The sequence below is a fragment of the Solanum dulcamara genome, chromosome 8 (genome assembly GCF_947179165.1).
Source record: "Solanum dulcamara chromosome 8, daSolDulc1.2, whole genome shotgun sequence".
Taxonomy (NCBI): domain Eukaryota; kingdom Viridiplantae; phylum Streptophyta; class Magnoliopsida; order Solanales; family Solanaceae; genus Solanum; species Solanum dulcamara.
This window is the reverse complement of record NC_077244.1, coordinates 34,321,917-34,343,080: the sequence shown is the minus strand read 5'-3', so window position 1 is coordinate 34,343,080 and position 21,164 is coordinate 34,321,917. Positions and strand designations below refer to the sequence as shown.

The following is a 21,164-nucleotide window of genomic DNA, read 5'->3' as shown; positions in this document are numbered from 1 at the left end:
AAATGATTAGTCGAACTTGAACTCCAATAGGTATATATCGTAAAGAAATGAATCTTAAATCTAACTCAATCTAAAAGGCTAGTTAAAGAATAGAGGATAACTCAAGATCATCTATCCCTTTTTCATCCAATGTGACACCCCACTTCAGTTCACACTCATTAAGCATGGATAATCTAATATGAGGACCCAACATCGATAAATAAGAATGGGAAGAATCCTACTGTAATATCATGTAAAGAAATGAACTTTTAGCTAGCGATTGCCCAAGATCACTCATCCCTTTTTCGTCCGATGTAGGACTTCAATATATGTTCTTTTAGGCTAATTCATTACCCTGCAATGTATTTACGAGCACAAGGCCACAGTTACAAATTTTAAAGAGTGGCTTCAAAAAGGGGGCATATGGTGCAATTTTATGAAGTCATTTCTTAATATATTGATCAACGTAAAATAAGCATATGGTTAATAGATTTCAATAACTAACTTTTTGCCATATTACATGTAAACTTGACAAATTCTTAAATCTAACAAGGTGCTTAACAGATTTCCACACTCATCAATATTGAAGAGCTAGTCGAAAACATAATTGCTAAGGCAAACTAACAGGGACATCACTTACTTTTTGCCATAATACAAGTAAACTTTTAAACTATAGAGCAACTAACTTCAATTATTCAAGTCCAAGGGTACCCTGCTACCATATTTTCCTAGCTGGGAAGAAATAAGCATTCTCCACTACAGAACTTGCTGTGTATTTACCTCTACTATCATCAGACAACAAGCCAAAGATGCTGTAAACGTTCAGGCATGTCCAGCATGCTACCTCATCTTCTCTGGACGGGTTTGTAAAGAACGACCGTAACATATTTTGAGCGAAAACGATGTGTTACACCAAGTGCTACAACTGGCCTCGGGACTTCTCTGTTCTCAATATACAAATGGTTTAGTACCGCGTTCTGTGGCAACGGGAGAGAGGTTGATTGATCTCTTGTTGTTGGGTGGTTTAGCAAGGTGTGATGCAAATGTGGCGGTACCAACGGTGGTTCCCTTCCTTCATCTACATGTGCAGGATACACATTGTTGTAACTTGCATCAGGTGATCTTGGAACTTCAAAGCCCATGACAGTGGGTTCATCCTGTATGCATAACTTAGATTTAGGCTTAGTCAAAAAGATGCCAGAGCTATCAGTTACTACAAGAATTTATGACTTACATGATCTTCACCATATGGATGAGGGTGATTCATGTTGCTTCAAGAAAGAAACAGCACAGTCTAGCTAATAAGATGAAAGTTTTGAGCAGATAAACTTTCCCAAGTTAACCTGAAAATAAAACATATTCTATTGTAAACAAGAAAATAGAACCAATTTCGGGATTAGGAATCACGTGAAAAATCTCTTAGATGGCATATTCCTCTGGGGGGACGATTGGGGCCATAACTCATAAGGGTGTTTATGAATCAAAATACTATACTATCACAACCTATTTGTATGCCTTCTCTCCAATTATTAAAGCAGGCATACATAGAAATGCTCAAAAAGAATCCATATTTCTCATAAGATAAGCTTACCAAATGATAAATGATGTCTGCAAATTAGATCAAACATCATGATGCTAACAATACAGATATCTTAAGCAGACTTGATGAGAAAAAACAAAATTTAAGAGAAATATAGTAGGAAAATTATGTCAGATATACATGGAACATGAGATGGAAGACAATCATCTATTCAGTGATGCTTTCAATTTAAGAGGACAAAGGTCTGGTTAGAGAGGTGTTACCACTTTTTATACTCAAATCGAGTCCTACAAAACCTAGAACCGGATAAGGTATCCTTCCTCACCTTAAAGCAAGATCTACATAGAACTATTCTCCAGAACATGCCAAGCCCGAACAAAAGCATCATCAAGGCAACTATCAACTAATTTGGAGAAAATAACTTCATTCATTTCATATTACCACCTCTTTGACTAAGAAATAATTCAATGTCTTTACGCAGGTGAGCAGTCCAATTGCCCTTCAATGACATTGTCTTTCGACTAAGACATAACAGGGACTTCCATTTTGGTGATATAAATAATTGTATGTAACATAGTGCGTGGCATTTCGCCAAAGACCAAGACTCATAATTTGCTAAGCTTTATATTGATTCAAATGCAATCGTGACTGACTGGAAATTTTAGTACACAATGAGTACTACACTCATGTGTTGGGGAAATAGACAGTAGCAAACCTGTGCATGGCTCAAATTCAATTGCTCTAAACGATGACATTTGAATCACATTGACACCAAAGAAAGAATAGCTTTCATTGCAAACAAGTTTTCCCTAGTCCCTAATGTATGTGCCAAGATGGCGTGCTTGCACCCAAGAAAGAGAGAGTATGTGTGTGCACGGGTTTCACAAAAGCACACAACAATAAAAGAACATAGTATTTTCAATGAAAGGAGGAAAAAAAGCAAACACTTAACCCCCTTAAGTTTGCCTTTAAGTTCCTTTCATCTAACACTCTCTTAGTCTCTCATGTCAAGCTCTTTCTTTGAATTGTCATATCCTCCGTCCTAACCTACATTCCACTATTCCAGGCACACCAAAAGTAACAAAAAATCTGATCACCAGCAATTACTAGCTTCTAACTTTGTGATCATACAGAAATCTTCCAAAGATAGGGGTTTGTTGGAAATTGATGGGGAGTCCAAAAGGAATCCTGCTGCTATAAAAAAGCAGATCATCTCTTTTTATCAGAACCTTTATTCAGAGACAGAAGACTGGAGACCCCATAATAACATGAGAGTTTGTCCCACTATCTCCACTGAAGATAATTTGATGCTACAAAGTCCATTTGAAGAGCAGGAGATATGGTCCAGTGTCCAAGCGTGTGCTGGGGATAAAGCTCCTGGCCCAGATGGTTTCACAATGGCCTTTTTCAAACACTGCTGGGAAGTAGTGAACACTTAGGTCATTACTACTATTCAAAACTTCCATGAAAGAAACATATTTGAAAGAAGTTTCAATGCTACATATGTTGCCTTGATTCCCAAGAAGGTGGGAGCCAAAGAATTGAAAGATTTCAGGCCTATCAGTCTAATAGGCAGTATCTACAAGATTATCTCAAAGCTGTTGACGGAGAGACTCAAAAAAGTGATGCACAAGCTGGTGGATGATCAACAAATGGTCTTTATAAAAGGGAGACAAATCATGGATGCCATTCTTATAGCCAACGAATGTGTTGACTCAAGAATCAGAAACATAGAGCCTGGTATCCTTTGCAAACTAGATATACAAAAGGCTTTTGACCACTTAGAGCCCGTTTGGATGGGCTTTAAGTTGGTCAAAACCAACTTAAAACCCCTTTTTAGCTTTTGGACGTGTTTGCCTAATACTAACTTTAAGCCATAAAGTTCTTAAAGTCAGTCAAAAATGAAAAGTTAGGATTTCTAACTTTTTTTCTCTAAGTGCTTAAAGCCATTTTGTTTGACCATAGAAATTACTTTTATATCCCTTATATTTTAACTAAATTTCCAAACTACCCTTTTTATTCTTTTAACCCTAAAATTCAAACACTTATTTTCAACATAAGCACTTTTATCCAAACACTCAACTGCTTATTTATAAAAATAACTTTAAGCAATTCAAAGTTCTAAAAGCACTTCATACATAAAAGTTACTTTTTTTAAGCTCATCAAAACGGGCTCTTAGACTGGAATTTCCTACTTAGAACTATGATGAAAATGGGTTTTGGAGAAAAATGGGTCAGCTGGATCCACTATTGCATCAGCACCATCAAGTTCTCAATCCTAGTCAATGGCTCACCTGCTGGATTCTTCTCTTCTCAGAGAGGACTAAGGCAAGGGGACCCATTGTCCCCTTTTTTGTTCATCATTGCCATGGAGAGTTTAAATGATATGATGAAAACTGCCCAATCAAACAGCTGGATAACAGGTTTTAGAGTAGATTCAAGGGCCTTCAATAACCTTGAAATCACTCATTTACAATACGCTGATGATACTTTAGTTATGTGGAGCTGACAGAGGACAAATAAGATTTTTGAGGGTGATTTTCATTCTATTTGAGGCTATATCTGGGCTCCACATTAACTGGAACAAGAGTTTCCGATATCCTGTTAATGAGGTCCCTGTCACTCACAACTTGGCTAATATTCTGGAAGAACTGGGGTGCTGACAACCATTTACCTTGGAATGCCCCTCGGTGCCAGAAGCAATTCCAAAGATATCTGGAATGAGGTCGTAGAGAAGTGTGAAAAAAAGTTGATTAACTGGAAGAGTCAATACTTATCCTTGGGTGGTAGACTAACCTTGATTAACAGTGTGTTGGATGCATTACCAACTTATATGATGTCCATTTTTCGTGTTCCAACGAATGTGGTGGATAGAATAGATGCTCTTAGAAGAAACTTCCTCTGGCAAGGCAACTGTGATACCAGGAAGATACATTTGGTCAAATGGAAGTCCGTGATCATCAGCAAGAAGTATGGTGGTATGGGAATCAAGAATTTGATAACTCAGAACCATAGTCTTTTGATGAAATGGTTATGGAGGTTTGCCTCAAATGAACAATCTCTCTGGAAGAAGGTAATTACTCAAAAGTATGAAATGGATGGGGAATGGACAACCAAGTCAATCACTACACCTTATGGAGTCGGTCTATGGAGGTCTATCAGAAATTTGGGGGCAAAATTCATGAGTAAGTGCAGTCATCAAGTGGGTAATGGATTGAAGACATCTTTCTGGTCATACAGCTGGTTAGGTCAACATCCACCAAAGCAACTCTCCTGATTATCTTCAGCCTGAATCAACAAGAATATGCCACTGTAGGAGAAGTCTGGGATGCTCATAGCTGGAATCTAAGCTTCAGAAGACACCTTAATGATTAGGAGATAGATAACTTGGCAGAATTTTACAGCACTCTCAATCTATTCAAAGGCCCCTCCTCTCAGGAAGATAATCTTACATGGCAAGTGGATACACAAGGGAGATTTTCAGTCAAGTCAGCTTACAAGGAATTCAACCATTCTAACAACCAGATTAGTTGTTGGCCATGGAAACTAATCTGGAAAGTCAAAATTCCTCACAAAGTAGCTTGTTTCACTTGGCTCGCGGCCAGGAACGCAGTCCTATCTCATGAAGGAAATAAGAAAAGGGGCTTCCACCTATGCTCTAAATGTTATAAGTGCGGAGAAGAATCAGAGACAATCAACCATCTTTTTTTACACTGCAAGATAACTGGACAACTTTGGAGGATTTTCCTTAATTTAAAAGGGATCATGTGGGTGATGCCAAGAGATACACTTGAGGTGCTGGAGTGCTGGAACAAATATAGTACTCAGTCAAAACAGAATGAAAGATGAAAGATTATCCCTGTGTGCATTTGGTGGACAGTTTGGAAAGAGAGAAATCAAAGGTGTTTTGAAGATAAACATAGCTCTATCCAGAAACTGAAGATGAAGTGCCTAGCCCTTTTCTATTTGTGGTGTAAACATGAATATATGGAAGACATAGAATCTTTTATTGATGTTCTAGGATCTCTGTAAGTAGGTTAGCTTAGTACATCTTCCTATATTCCCTTGTAAGTATGGAAAGCTGTAGCTTTTATGCAGCAAATCGTCATACAAAAATGTTAACTTCTAAAAAAAATCTGCATAAATGTAGAGCCAGTGCTCAATTTCATGAGCTATTTACATAGTCAATGAGGACTAACTTTTGGCAACTGTTCAAAAACACCAGCAATCACTTGATTTTGGCGTTATATAAAAAATTACCTCATTAAGAAAATAGAAAATTTCCCACCAGTTTATCCCCCACCCAAAATCCAAACATAATAAAACAACAGAATAGGTGGAGAAAGCTACCATAATCAATTTGTCATAACAAGTCATCAAAAGTAAGCAATACAGTGCAACTCGTTATTTAGGTATAAGCCAAACCTTCTTATCTCTTAATCGAAAAATCCATCCTGACCCAAGGTTTTTGTTCAATCTTATATATCAACTTTGCTAACATACCGAGGGTCAAATCTTCAAGTTACACTTGAAGAACATACCGGAAATCTCCAAAATTTCATGTAAAATGCATAGGCTACCATGGCCAAAGCTGCAAACTGCAAGTTAATTTGATTTGACATGTTGCGATGTATGGGTTCTAGTTGTACCTTAGCAAATACATATAATATTTTCTTTACTATACTGAAAAAAGTGGACAAGGCACCTAGCCCAGATAGATTCACAATGGGGTTTTTCAGAGAATGTTGCGAGACATTCAGAGAAGACTTGATGCAAACAATTCAGATATTTCACCAAAATGAGTTCTTTGAGAAACATTTCAATGCTACTTTCATTGCTCTGATTCCAAGGAAAAAGTATGCAGAAGAGTTAAAGGATTTCAGACCAATAAGCTTAATAGGTGGAGTTCACAAGATTAAATCCAAACTCATTACAGAGAGATTGAAAACAGAAAGGGGAAAATTAGTTGATGCTCATCAAATGGCCTTTCTGAGGGGAAGCAGATTATCAATGTTGTGCGGGCAAATGAGTTGGTGGGTCTAGAACTAAATCTGATAGGCCAGGGATTCTATGCAAGTTGGATATTGAAAAACTCTATGATCATGTTAATTGGGGTTTTCTTTTGAAAATACTCGAGGATATGGGATTTGGTGATAAATGGATAAAGTTTTGCATTTCCAGTGTTGAATTCTGTCTTGATTAATGGCAATCCTGTAGGTTTCTTCCAATCTCAAAGGAGGCTTAGACTGGGTGACCCAATGTCACCTTCTCAATTTCTGCGAGCAATGAAGGGCTTATATCATATGATTAGGACAGCTAAGTCTAATGGCTGGATTAGAGGCTTTGGAGCCCTAACAGAAGTTGGTGTTGCTGTTGAAACTTCTCATTTATTATATGCAGATGACTTTCTTGTGTTTTGTGAAGCTGAAGTGGATCAGATCAAACGCCTTAGGGCAATCTTATCCATTTTTAAAGCTCTTTCTGGTTAAAGGGTTAACTGGAACAAAAGCTCTTTATATCAAGTAAACCAACTAACATCTACAGAGTCTTGCAAAGAATCTAGGTTATCAGGTGGGGACTCTTCCGACAAAGTACTTGGGGATGCCGGGCGCAAATCAGTGGATATCTGGAATGAGGTTATTGAGAGATGTGACAAGAAGCTGGCAAGGTGAAAAGCTCAATAGTTATCCTTAGGGAGAAGATTGACACTAATTGACTCAGTATTGGATGCTCTTCCCAATTGCATGATAGTTGTCTTCCCAATTCCTAGAGGGATAGAAAAGAAGTTAGACAAGCTGAGGAGAGACTTTCTTTGGTAAGGTAACAAGGAGAACAGAAGCATCAGTCAGTCTGGTGAAATGGGAAGTCCTAACTCTTAGCAAGAAGCAAGGTGGTATGGGCATAAAGATTCTGATATTACACAATAGAAGTCTTTTATAAAAGTGCTTATGGAGGTTTAAAACAGAGATGACATTATGGAGAAACTTTGTCACACAGTAATATGGAATGAATAATGAGTCGATCACAAATGAACCTCCTATGGTAGTAGTGTCTGGAAACACCATTAGGAATCAGAGGCGTGAATTCAGGGGAAGTGTGGAGATCAAAGTGGGTAATGGAAGAAACATTAAATTTTGGGGAGGACAACTCAATTAGACTAAATAGCTCAAAGTCCACCTTTCCTAATATATACTCAATTATCCTTCAAAATCATGCTAAGATAAACCATATTTGTAATCAACATGGTTGAGATTTGATCTTCAAAAGAGCTTTAAATGATTGGGAAATTGAGAGTTTTACCTTTTTTCTTCAGCAACTGGCCACTTTTGGTGGCACTACTAGTTTCCTGACAAGTTTAAATGGAGGTCGAATAGCAGAGGGAAATTCACAATAAAGTCTGTACTGGAATTTGAAACACCGAAGTCATCAAAATGTGCTCTCGCCCTGAAAGCTTATTTGGAGAGCAGTGTTGTGAAAAAGCACCGAAGCGCTCGCTTTAAGCGTGAAGCGAAGCGAGGCGAGGCACTAGCGCTTCAACACCGTGAAGCGAAGCGATTTCAAAAAAGTGTGCGCTTCATGGGAGAAGCGAGAAGCACGCTTCATCTAGAAGCGAGAAAAAAGCTCGCTTTTTTTGAAAAAGCGGCACTAGGGTTTTTATTTTAAAAAAAAATCTGTAAAACTTATAATTAATTGTTCTAAGCTGCTGCGACTTCTTCTTCAACTTCGACAGTTCAACCAGGTTAGTTTTCTTCTTCTCTTCTTCTCTTCTTCTCTTTCTATTTCTATTTTTATTTTCATTCAGCAGTTCTGCCGTCTGCGCAACTGCTGCGATGTTCTTCTCTTCATCTGTTCTTCTTTTTCTATTTCTGCGCAACTGCCGCCTGCGAAGAATTATTTTATTCAAGTTTTATTCAGCAGTTTGGCCATTTTTTTTTGAAGATAAAGCATATGCTCTGTTTTTTTTCCACAGTGTGGCTGCTTTATTATTATTTTTTTTAATTTTGCTGCAGCTGCTCTATTATTGTTTTGACAATTTGACTTGTGTGACTGAATTATTATTCTATTTTTTCTTTGTAGTAAGTTGTATTTTCTTAATGGCACAAAAAAGGAATCCAGCTTGGGCATATGGAATTGCCATGGGAAGTAACACAAAAATCAAATGTATTTTTTGTGATATGACATATAATGGCGGAATATTTCGTCACAAGAAGCATCTTATTGGTGGTTATAAGATGTTAAAGTGTGTCCAAAGGTCCCGAATAGTGTGAAGGAAGAAATAAAAGAGTATTTTACGAAAAAAAAATGAATTTAAAACTCAAATGAATCCTGAAGCATCCATGGTTAATCTTGTTGATGATGATGAAATGGATGATGAAGTTGAAGTGAATATGCCAATGGGGCAGATTTTATTATCTATGCATATTTTATATTTTATATTTTTATACTAAATAGCGCTTTTTCTGAAAAAAGCATGCACTTCGCTCCACGCTTCTCGCTTATGTGAAGCGAGCCCCTGTCGCTTTTTTCCGCTTCTCGCTTCTCAAAACACTGTTGGAGAGTCAAAATTTCAGTAAAGGTTTCTTGTTTTGTGTGGTTGGTTGTCAGGAAAGCATGCCACTCAAGAAAAGTTACCGAGAAGAGGTCTTCAGATTTGTTCAAGACGTCTACTATGTGGTCAGGAAAGTGTAACTAATGAGCACCATTTTCTACATTGTAAGACAACTATAAATCTGCGGCACATGTTCTTTTGTCTATTAGGGATAAATTGAGCTATGCCCAGTTCCATGGTGAAACTTCTGAGCAGCTGGAGAAATGTGAGCAGAAGAAATAGTTAGGAGGACTGGTGGCAGATCATACCCACTTGTATATGGTGGATAGTTGGAAAGAAAAGAACAAAAGACATTCCGAAGACACTACCGACCAATAAATTTGTTGGGGCCAACTCTTAGGACCAACTATAGCCTTCGAAACTCAGGAATCAAGGGGCGCCCTCTATACCCTTCCCAACTTAAATACTAGGTTTAATTAGCATGAGGCAGGACTCAAAACCGTGACCTTAGTCACAAGTCCCTCAACCTTTGGCACTTCGACTAAACCCTGGGGCAACTTGACAGTTACTTTTTGGTGCTCATTCTAATTCAGAGGTTCAACAACAACATACCCAGTGTAGTCCCACAAGTGCGGTCTGGGGAGGGTAAGATGTACGCAGACCTTACTCCTACCTTTTCGGGGTAGAGAGGTTGTTTCCGATAGACCCTCGGCTTAACTTCAAAGGTTCAAAGATTATAAATACGAACAGTATCAATTTGAAAGTGGACTACATCTGGGAAAAGCCAAAAAAAATAATGGAAGTAAAGGAAAAGGAAGAAGGAAAAAAAGGGACACAAGGAGTAGCAACAAAAAGAATGACTAGAAGGAGAAGACACCAACAAAAACAGCATACCTAGTGTTATCACACAAGTGGGGTGTGGGGAGGGTGGTCTGTACGCAGACCTTACCCCTACCTTTGTGAAGGTCGAGAGGTTGCTTCCAATTGACCCTCGTCTCAAGTAAAGTATCTCAAAGTTATATTGCTCGGACTCTTCAAAAATGTCAGTGGTGTGTGTCGGATTCTCAAAAAATAGTGTATTTTCAGAGAATCCGACACGGATGAGGATCGAAAATGAAGAGTCCACACAATTTAGTTTCAAAGCAGGCATGGAAAGGGAATACAATATTTTCCTCTATCTCCGGCTAGAAAAGAATGCATGCGTCAAACTGAAGACATTGTTATCGCCGACGAAAAGGTTGCAATGCGCAAGATTTTGACAACATAATCTTTTTTTATTTCATTTTTTCACCGGGTTTGGACACTTTACTTCAAGCGAATAGTGCTGCCTCACTTTAGCTAGTCTGAGAATACGATTTCCGACATTGAACTTCAAAAGAAAGGAGAGGTTGAAGGCCCACGGATCGTGAACTTCTTTTCCTGGAGCTTTCATCCCCGAGTTTACTGATTGAAGGAGTTGAACGAAAAGATACATATCTAAGTGAAAGTGAAACGAAGCCGTAATGAAAATAATTGAGAAAATAACAGAACCAACAACAAATAATACGATAACCGAAGCAAAGGAAACAACAGGTAATAGACAACAAGAGAGTACTTCTTTGAGAAAGAAACAACTACACTTTTTACATTAGTCATCAATCTAGCTAAGTGCATGAAAGAATTTTATCATTTATTTTAAACCGTATAAAATGAATTTAGTCAAATGCAATAGTTTTGTTTGCAGGAAAAAGGAAGCCTCAGAGCACAGATGTGGTTTCTTTGATGCACAAACAAGCATGAATAAAAGTTACCAGGTACTTTTTTTCCAAATCACAAATTCAATCCTGATCTACACGACCATACATACCAGACTAAAGGATCAACGATTATGTCCAATTGGGGGAGAAACTGCTTTCTGTTGCCGTGAAATGTTTGATATAATTAACACTAACAAAAAGAGGTTTGATTACTATAAAAGCAAGAAACTGGAATTTTATCTTGAGAAAGTCTTTTGGAGGCTCATTTTCCTTTACCAACAAGGCATAAATGTACCACAGATATACCTGAGTTACCGTACATTAAGCTCAAATGAGAAAACGGTAAATCACAGTTCAACCAATTCACCTTACATGGAAGTGGATAGCTCAGCACAAGAGTTGCTTACCAAACATCTTGAAATCTTTGATCTCCCGGAAAACCTCAAACTCCCCTCTAAATGACCACTAACTTGTTTCCTCACTCACTATATCTTGAAGATAGATAATTTGCAGGCAATCACCCATATTTATATTCAAGTAGCTACTGATGCACTCTATTCATGCAGAGTAATATGCGTACACGTCTCAGAGGCCACCGCTCATTAGACACATATTACCAATATTGACAACTGGTTTTGGAAACATCTGGAAGCATGCGAACAACGTTCAAATCCAGACAATTCTAGTAACAACTATGTACTGTTATATATTCTCCACTTTAACCATTAAAGTAAATTTATCTACCATGCATAACACCAGATGGTCCCAGGATTTTATTAGAGACATTTTTAGCCTAACTGCTATTTAGGACACATGTTATCATTCCAGAAGTGTTTCAAACAAATGGTAGACTAACACCAATCGAACCAGAATATACATAACAGTGGGTAGCAACTAAACGCCAGCTTTAAGAAGTCCAGAAAGATTATGTGGACAAAGAGCTTTATTTGAATTAGAATCTGATTCAACCTAACCTCTGATGAAAATGATCTAGAATTATATGCAAGATCCAAAGCCTCAACAAGAGAATTAACTTCACCTACATGAGCCTTGAACAGTTGGCCCGAGTCCCCGATAAAGGAGGAGGATTGAGGTAGGTTGACGGGGTGAGAATACATTGTACGATAAAAAGGGGCGATTCACATTACACATAGTTTAATGCTTAGGCCTTGCGGTCATATCTGTTCCAAGATCTATGAGTCCATCCTACAACCAATAGAGGTAACAATACTGTTGCTTTCAAAATAAAATATTCTTTGCTATCCATCTCTAGCTCTTAAGTGACATTTCCTACCCCTAAGAAGAGTAATTAAGAAAGAAGGATCCATTTAAAGGAATTCATATTGATTACCTAATTTCGGCTACTTTCAAGGCTCACACCGTAACAGGAGTCCACGCTTTAGCCAGTAGGGGCCCTACTTCTCATTTTTAACCTCATAACTTTTGATTTAAGAGAAACCAAGCTAAGTGCCTAAAGGATGATAAATGTAGGAACACATTGAAGCTATCCACTTCGATCAAATAGCCAAAGATTTTCGTACAACACGAAATTATTGGTGTTTGATTTAGTAAATATTTTTGTGGTGATTCTACTTTCCTCTATAGGAACTTTAATAAACCCTCTGAGCATTTAATTTAACGAACGGGCTCGTGGTGTAAAGATGCTCCCTTTATAAACCGGAACGAACTATACAGAGGACTTATATAGCAAACCCCAACTAATGAAGGATTAAAGGGTAGGTAATTAATTGATTGATTTCACCATTTGTTTCTCTAAGGAAATCAAATAATCTCAGATCTGAAAGCCCATAACTTACATTAATGTAATTGCAGCTCCATCTACTCCATACATGTTAAATATGAAATTTCAAGATTCTTCACGCAATTTATGGCTTAGTTAACGGAATATTATAAATTCGAAAAGCCTAAAATATACCCAATTCAGTTGTCCTTTGACACTTCAATGATCAATTAAACTTTCCCAGAAAGCCCTCGTCCAAGGAATAACAATCAAATGCTAAATGAATCCCAGCAGAACAACAAAACCATCTGCAACAAAAATACAGCAAACCCAACAAATTAAACTCTGAAGATGAACTATTTACACGATGAACTATTTACACAGACTAAAACTTTGATTAAAAAGCCAAAATAAATCCAATCAAGAATTTTGTAAGACCATAGGAGAAAAGGGCCAATATGAAATGCATTTTCTTACTTAGAAAATTCCGCCACAGAATCTGAAGAGTGAAATTCAAAATTTCAAATGAATTATGTTTAAGGTAAGAATATGATGTCTGATTACTTCAAAAAATAGTTAAACTCCCAAGAAATTAATAAAACCCTCTTCTTCTTTTTATTTTCTTTTTTAAAAAAAAATGGGGTAGAAAAAGGGGAAATTGGTGGACTAGTAAGATTTCTCATAAAACCCTCCAATGTAAAGTGTAAAGTAACATCAATAATATTCTCCAATAAATTATTCAATGGGACAACTTTAAATCCTCCAAAAATTTAAATTTTTAATGTTTGATCCAGAAATATCCTTACGTAATAATAAAGACATTTATCAAACTATTAAGTGAGGACATCTTTGTTCAATTTTACATAGTTTAAAGATATTTTTAATCCTTTATCGTTTTACTTTTAAGTTTGTGTGTACATTTTGTTTATCATATATATGAGTACATTAATGAATGATTTATATATATTGGTCACTGTTTTAAAAGACACATATGCACATGCATTGGCTCACATAAAACATTTTATCGAATATCATAACGAGAAAACACATATGAGTAAGTGGATCCCAGATCAAATAAGGGCCAATAAACCTGGGGCAGGCTGATGAGAGATGGAGATCATACTTGTGATAACGACATCCGATGTCCCCGCCTCTAGCCTTCCCAAAAAGGTATATATATGACTGCATCCACTTCTACCACCTGTCCGGCCTACCTGGAGACCACCCCTGTTATGACTCATCTCTACCACCCTATACACTTTATCTTGGCAGCTAAACTGGGGCCTTATGGGCCTGAACCTGCTGACCTTGTGGACCCTGTTGATTCTGGAGTGTGCGATGGTTCATAGTAGGACATTCCCTAGAAAAGTGTCCTATCACACCACATTCATAGGAAAACCTCTAAATGAACCTCCCTATGATGTCCCAACTGAACCTAAATGGCCATCACAGTCTGAATACCTAGAAGTATGACCCCGAGAAGACAGAACCATAATTTGGCCATTTTGACTGCTGGTACATGTTGATCCACCATTGGTAAGCTGTAAGGCTGCCTGAACTGGTCTACTAGGTGGATATTGTTATGGATGGCCTCTACCAAAAAAAAACCTACCGTAGGACTAACATCCACTGAAACTCCCTTGGCGGTGAGGCCTCTTGTCGCTACCTTCTTTTGCCTCAAACGTATATCCTTAATAGTACTAGAATGATCTACTACCTGCAAGAATGAACAACCCAATGCAACCATTTTCTCTATATCCAGCCTTAAAGGAACAGATAACCATCTGACAAACTAATGTACCTGCTCCTCCTCCATTAGCATAATCATGGTGGCGTGCTTGGAGAGATCATAAAATCGAGACTCATACTTTGTGATCGTCATCGATCCCTACACCAGCATTGTGAACTCATATCTTAGTCTCTCTCTCATGCTGGAGGGTATATACTTCTCCACTTAAGCTTCAAAGAACTGAGTCCATGTCATCGGTGGCGATCCTGCAGGTCTACAGCTAAGAGAGGACCTCCACTTCTTTGCTGGCCCATCCAGTTGGAAAATAATATAATCAACACTGTGGGACTAGGGTCTGATAATACTTTGCCCTGGCTTGGCCTAAAGTGTGTGCCTCCTTTTGGACCTAAGGTCCAGCTGATATGCTAGGAAGGGTCCCTGCTCGGGATATACCCTCCATGAAGCTAAGGATCCGGCCTAGAGTATCTTGTGACATTGTTGTGGCTACGAATCTGGGTGGGGGAATGGTTGGATCCTCCTCTACTAGCTGATGATCAAACTGCTCAACCTCAATGTCCGGCTCTGGCACAGGTGTTGTGTCTTGAGATCTACCCCAACCTCAGTATCTTCCTTGACCTGTACCATTAGCTGGTGCTTTATCTGTAAGCGTTGGGGGTCCTCGTCCGCTCGGGTGGATGTTATCCTCGCCATCTGAGAAAGACTAAAACAAATAGGATTTAGAGGTTTTCATCCTCATTAGCGAACGATCAGAAACAAGAATAGTAAATTAATTCCTAACATTGTCCTATAGCCTCCAAAATATTGGATACAAACTTTATCATACCAATCCGCAGGACTCCATTAGACATTTTTTCCTGTAATGGTGAGATTGGTGAACTTAAGATTTGAGTCCACTCTTTCACGACCCTAATTCGGGCCATGATGGCGCCTACTATAACCCCAACTAAGCAAGCCAAACCCAAGTCAAACGGAAATCAAATCTCAATCTGATTAAATAATTTATAACATAAGAAAGTGGAAGTAAAAAGAATATAAGAAAAGAAAAGTTAGTCCAGGGTATATGTAACAACCCCTAAAATGTTGTATGTCGGTATTTCAATTCTCGACAAAAATAATACAGCCTCTGTATTTTGGGCATACCTTTTCATAGGTTGGTCCAAATTAGGTGATTCAAATTTCTGGGTAATCACAACATCCTTACCTACAACTTTCATGAAGAACATAACTTCAAATTCGGAGTATAAGTAGGTCAAATAAATTAATCTTTGCAAGATATAGTGCTGTGACGAAATTGAGTGTTGATAGAAGAAAATTCATATCTCACTGTAGGTTGCTCCAAATTGGTTGACTCTTGAACTATATGAAACTAGACTTCCATATCTACAATTCTTATGAAGAAACCAAATCCTAATAAGGAATTTATCTTATTCAAACGTAGCTTCGAAAATGAGTATTCTGTTAAAAAGAACTCATCTTACCTACCATGGAAACATCTAGATGCATTTGACATCATGCATGACATAAATTGTCCTCCATTTAACATCATCCATGACATCAATATATTCCATTAAATTTTCAGATTTTTCTTTATAATTATTTTATTTATTGTTAGGTCCCTCTTTCCCACCTATAAATACCCACCTTATTTCCTCATTTTATTCATCAAGCTTTCCTAAGCATTTCTTCTCTCTATATACTTCTTCTCAAATATAGTTTTAGTTTTAGTAGTATAAAAATACTACTCCGGTTATTCTTATACTCCGGGTAGTACACAAAACGCTCCGGCGAGAAGAAAAGGCTAGGAATCCAAGAGTATTCCAATTCGGAGTAAACCTTCGGATTTAAGGTATGCAAGGCTTTCATAGCATTGGATTGAGTTCGTCCATGCGTCCAATATTTAAATTTATTATAATTGAGTTATAGTTGAGTTTTATTCAAATCTTGAATTCTAGATGAATTAATTCTTCTTCTATTGAGTTTGATATATTTATGCATTAATATTATTATTATTGTTATCTCTCATATTATTGGAATTATTGTTCATGGCTACTTTCCCATGAATTCTAATTGATTTGATGTTCATGAATATTTTTACATATGTTTTGAGTAAAGATGTTGGCTTTTTATTATTTTTATTGATAAAAAGAGAGTTATATGAATTAATACTATATATGTATTTTATTGAGTTTTGAAAGAGTAAAAGAGTTGAATTTGAATGAATTTGAGAAAATGATATTTTGAGCAAGATGTTTTGATGAGATGTAAATGATATTTTTGGAAGTATAATGATTGATGAACATGAAATGAGATGAGTTTGATGATTTAAATTAAAGTCCAATGAGACTAGATGATGAGTTTAATATGAGCACATATTTTGGGAGTAGTATTGAGCACCGAGTTGGGTAAGAGTTTAATTGACTCAAACCCCAGAACTACGTAGCCAGCGTAGGATGGAGGCTATGCCTCTTAAGTCCCAAAAAGAGGACTTTGATGAATGGATCCAAGATGGTGATGTCCTTTACCCTGGCAAGGTATTGGATGGATGTGGCAACGACATCGCTTCGTTGTATCATCGCTAGCTCATAAGTGATGGTTGTCGGTTAGAGAAACTCCCAACTGAGTAAGCATTGCTTATTACTATTATTTTTATTATTATATTTTAAACTTGCATTACATATTCATGTTGAGATGATGTTGAGTTCTAAGCTGAGTTTTATTGAGAGGAGTATCTTGATATCTATCCTTACCTTCCTGCCATTTTACATACTCGTACATTCCACGTACTGACGTCATTCGACCTGCATCGTTTTATGATGCAGATACAGGTGTTAGAGATCCTCAACAGGCGCATCGTTGAAGATCATTTCTTTTCAGCTATTTGGTGAGTCCTTCTTGTATTCGAAGGAACTCCTTATCCTTTTATTATTGTTGAGTGTGATGTTTCTTTTAAGGTAGCCATGGACATGTCATTGGCACCATCTAAGAGTATTAGAGGCTTCATAGACAGAGTCTGATGATGTAATCGGAGTAGTTCTCCTTAGAAACTACTTCTTCTAATAATTATCTATTTTTCCTTTGATTATGACAAGCCCACATTAGTATTCTTAAGTCTTCCGCTCATGAATAAATAAGAAATGAGACCAAGTGGTTCTCTCAGAAGTCAGAAATGGTTTCTGAGTGCCGGCCACGCCTAGGGTACCCTCTCGGGGCGTGACAAACTTGGTATCAGAGCACAGAGTTCAAGAGTCCTAGGGTATCTATGAAGCCGTGTCTAGTAGAGTCTTGTTTATGGGTGTGTCGTGCACCACACTTATAATCAGGAAGCTATAGGACATTAGGAATTATTTCACTTCTTTCATAATCTGAGTTCGTGCGATAGAGTTTAACTCTATAAAATCTTTCTTTCTAATTCGTGCGTTTACACGTTTCAGACATGCGTCCTAAACGTTCAGCTAGTCAGAGGAACGCTGCCAGCACTGAGGTTCCACAGTCAGTGATGCCTCCACGGAGAACTAGGGGCCGACCTACAAGGTCTACTGAGGTACCCCAAGTACCTACTGTTCAGACCACTCCTACTTCTGAGGATGATTTTCGAGGAGCGATTGCTATGCTCACCCAGTTGGTGGCTGCTCGAAATAGTAGCCAGAGTTCACCAACTCCTAGCTCTAGTTATCAAGAGCCGTCTGCTGCCACGAGGATCAGAGATTTTCTAAGAATGAATCCACCGGTCTTCACGGGTTCTAACGTTGATGAAGACCCCCAAAATTTCATTGATGAGATGTGGAAGATACTAAAAGCGATGCATGCTACAGAGATTGAGGGTGTTGAGTTGGTGTCTTATCAACTCAAGGATGTCGCAAATGTCTGGTATAACCAGTGGGAAGAAAGTAGAGGTGAAGATGCAGAGCCTGCTCTTTGGGATGAGTTTGAAAGAGCATTTCTTGATAACTTTTTTCCCCAAGAGCTACGTGAAGCAAAAATTGAGGAGTTTGTGAACCTCAAGCAAGAGAGTATGACTGTGAAAGAGTATAGTTTGAAGTTTATTCAATTGTCCAAATATGCCCCAGAAATGATTCCTCATATGAGGTCTAAGATGAGGAAGTTTGTCTCTGGCCTAGGCAAACATGTAAAGAAAGAATGTAAGGCAATGCTAATGATTTCTGACATGGATTTTTCTAGATTGATGGTGTATGCTCAGCAGGTTGAGGATGACAAGAAAAAGGATCGAGAAGAACACCTAAGCAAGAAGGCTAAGTATGCTGGGCATGAGAATGAGCAGAAGCAAGGGAAGGGTAACAAGTCTTTCTTTCAGAAAAGGTCTTCCAATTATGCACCTTCCCCAACAAATGCTTTTACACCTAATACCAGGTATGATCAGAGATCGCTAAGTCACCAAAACTTTCGATCTCAAGGTTCTCAGTCCCAATTAAGTATGGCTCAAGGTTCTAGAGGAAAACCACCATGTGCTAGATGTGGGAGGCTCCATTTGGGAGAGTGTCGTGTGGGCACCAATGCTTGCTATGGATGTGGAAAGATAGGTCACTTCCAGAATGAGTGTCCTTCAAAAAGGCAGGGAGATGGAAGTAATAGAGCTCAGTTTTCTTCTGCAGCTCCACAGAATAGAGGTAATCATAGAGGTGCAGCTTCAAGTGCAGGTGGGGGAACCAACCGTCTGTATGCTATGGGTAGTCGCCAAGACCAAGAGAATGCACCCGATGTTGTTACTGGTATGCTCCGAGTCCTTTCTTTTGATGTGTATGCATTACTTGATCCGGGTGCTACATTATCTTTTGTGACTCCTTACTTGGCTAGTAAATTTGAGATCCTTCCTGAGTGTCTTCTTGAGCCTTTCAGTGTGTCTACTCCTGTTGGTGATTCTATCTTAGCTGAGAGGGTCTATAGAAATTGTACTGTGTCAATCTATCATAGGGATACCATGGCTGACTTAGTTGAGTTGGACATGGTTGATTTTGATGTGATTCTTGGTATGGACTGACTTTATTCTTGTTATGCTTCGGTTGATTGTAGGACCCGAATTGTCAAGTTTCAATTTCCAAACGAGCCTATCTTAGAGTGGAAGGGGAATTCTGTAGTGCCAAGGGGTAAATTTATTTCCTACCTTAAGGCCAGAAAATTAATCTCTAAGGGATGTATATATCATATAGTTCGAGTCAAAAATATTAATGATCAGACTCCATCTCTTGAGTCAGTTCCCATTGTGAATGAGTTTCCTGAAGTCTTTCCTGAGGATCTACCTGGAATCCCTCCTGATAGAGAGATAAACTTTGGTATTGATGTCCTTCCTGATACACAACCTATCTCCATTCCTCCTTATAGGATGGCTCCTGCTGAGTTGAAAGAGTTGAAAGAACAACTGAAAGACCTCTTAGATAAGGGGTTTATTAGGCCAAGTGTCTCACCTTGGGGCGCTCCTGTCCTATTCGTGCGAAAGAAAGATGGGTCCCTTAGAATGTGCATTGATTACCGACAACTAAACAAGGTCACCATTAAAAACAAGTACCCTCTCCCCAGAATAGATGATTTATTTGACCAACTTCAGGGTGCCACATGTTTCTCTAAGATAGACCTCAGATCAGGCTATCACCAGTTGAAAGTGAGAGAATGTGACATCCCGAAGACGGCTTTTCGAACCCGCTATGGTCATTTTGAGTTTCTTGTTATGTCCTTTGGATTGACAAATGCTCCAGCAGCTTTTATGGACCTCATGAACCGAGTATTCAAGCCATACATAGATACGTTTGTAATTGTCTTCATCGATGATATTTTGGTCTACTCTAGAAGTAAGAGTGAGCATGCTAATCACCTTAGGATTGTCCTTCAAACTCTTAAGGAGAAGGAGTTGTATGCTAAGTTTTCAAAGTGTGAGTTTTGGCTTGAGTCTGTAGCATTCCTAGGCCATATTATATCTGGGGATGGAATCCAAGTTGATACTCAAAAGATTGAGGCAGTTAAGAACTGGCCACGACCCACCTCTCCAACCGACATAAGGAGTTTCTTAGGTTTGGCTGGTTACTACAGGAGGTTTGTTGAGGGATTTTCATCCATATCCTCACCATTGACTAAGCTGACTCAGAAGAAGGCTAAGTTTCAATGGTCTGATGCTTGTGAGAAAAGTTTTCAAGAGTTGAAAGCTAGATTGACTACTGCTCCAGTACTATCCCTACCCGAAGGAATGGATGGTTTTGTAATCTATTGTGATGCTTCAAGAGTTGGGTTGGGATGTGTATTGATGCAGAAAGGTAAGGTCATTGCCTATGCCTCCAGGCAGCTTAAGACTCATGAGAGGAACTACCCCACTCATGACCTTGAGTTGGCAGCTGTGGTATTTGCTCTTAAGATTTGGCGTCACTATCTTTATGGTGTACATGTGGATGTGTTCACAGACCATAAGAGCTTGCAGTATGTATTCAGCCAGAAGGAGCTGAATTTGAGGCAAAGGAGATGGCTAGAGTTGCTCAAGGATTATGACATGAGCATTCTCTACCACCCAGGTAAAGCAAATGTAGTTGCTGATGCTCTTAGCAGGTTATCTATGGGAAGTACAACTCATGTGGAAGAGGAAAAGAAGGAGTTGGCAAAGGAAGTGCATAGACTTGCGCGTTTGGGAGTTCAACTTATTGACTCTAGTGAGGGTGGTACAATAGTACGAAATGGAGCCGAATCATCTCTAGTTGCAGAGGTGAAAGAAAAGCAAGATCAGGACCCTATTCTTCTTCAACTGAAGGATGAGGTTCACAAGCAGAAGGTAATGGCTTTTACCAAAGGGGGAGATGGAGTGTTGAGATATCAAGAAAGATTATGTGTTCCAAGTGTTGATGGTATTAGGGAGAGAATCATGAAAGAAGCCC

At 38.4% G+C, this 21,164-nt stretch overlaps 1 protein-coding gene across 1 annotated transcript; it reads right to left on the bottom strand.

Moving 5' to 3' along the window:
- Positions 1–418: 418 nt before the first annotated feature.
- Positions 419–13,166, bottom strand: LOC129899541 (SNF1-related protein kinase regulatory subunit beta-3). Its single transcript, XM_055974543.1, has 4 exons — positions 13,023–13,166; positions 12,741–12,853; positions 1,214–1,322; positions 419–1,136 (listed from the first exon to the last, which is right to left on the bottom strand). The coding sequence occupies exons 3-4, from the start codon at positions 1,244–1,246 to the stop codon at positions 825–827; spliced, it is 345 nt and encodes a 114-aa protein (XP_055830518.1). The 5' UTR covers positions 1,247–1,322; positions 12,741–12,853; positions 13,023–13,166; the 3' UTR covers positions 419–824.
- Between the last annotated feature and the right edge of the window lie 7,998 nt (positions 13,167–21,164).

Bases quoted from the DNA above. Each gene is read 5' to 3' on its own strand.
- LOC129899541 (XM_055974543.1), bottom strand. From the start codon at position 1,246: ATGAATCACCCTCATCCATATGGTGAAGATCAT. The intron at 1,137-1,213 runs GTAAGTCATAAA...TTATGCATACAG, and splicing joins ATCCATATGGTGAAGATCAT to GATGAACCCACTGTCATGGG.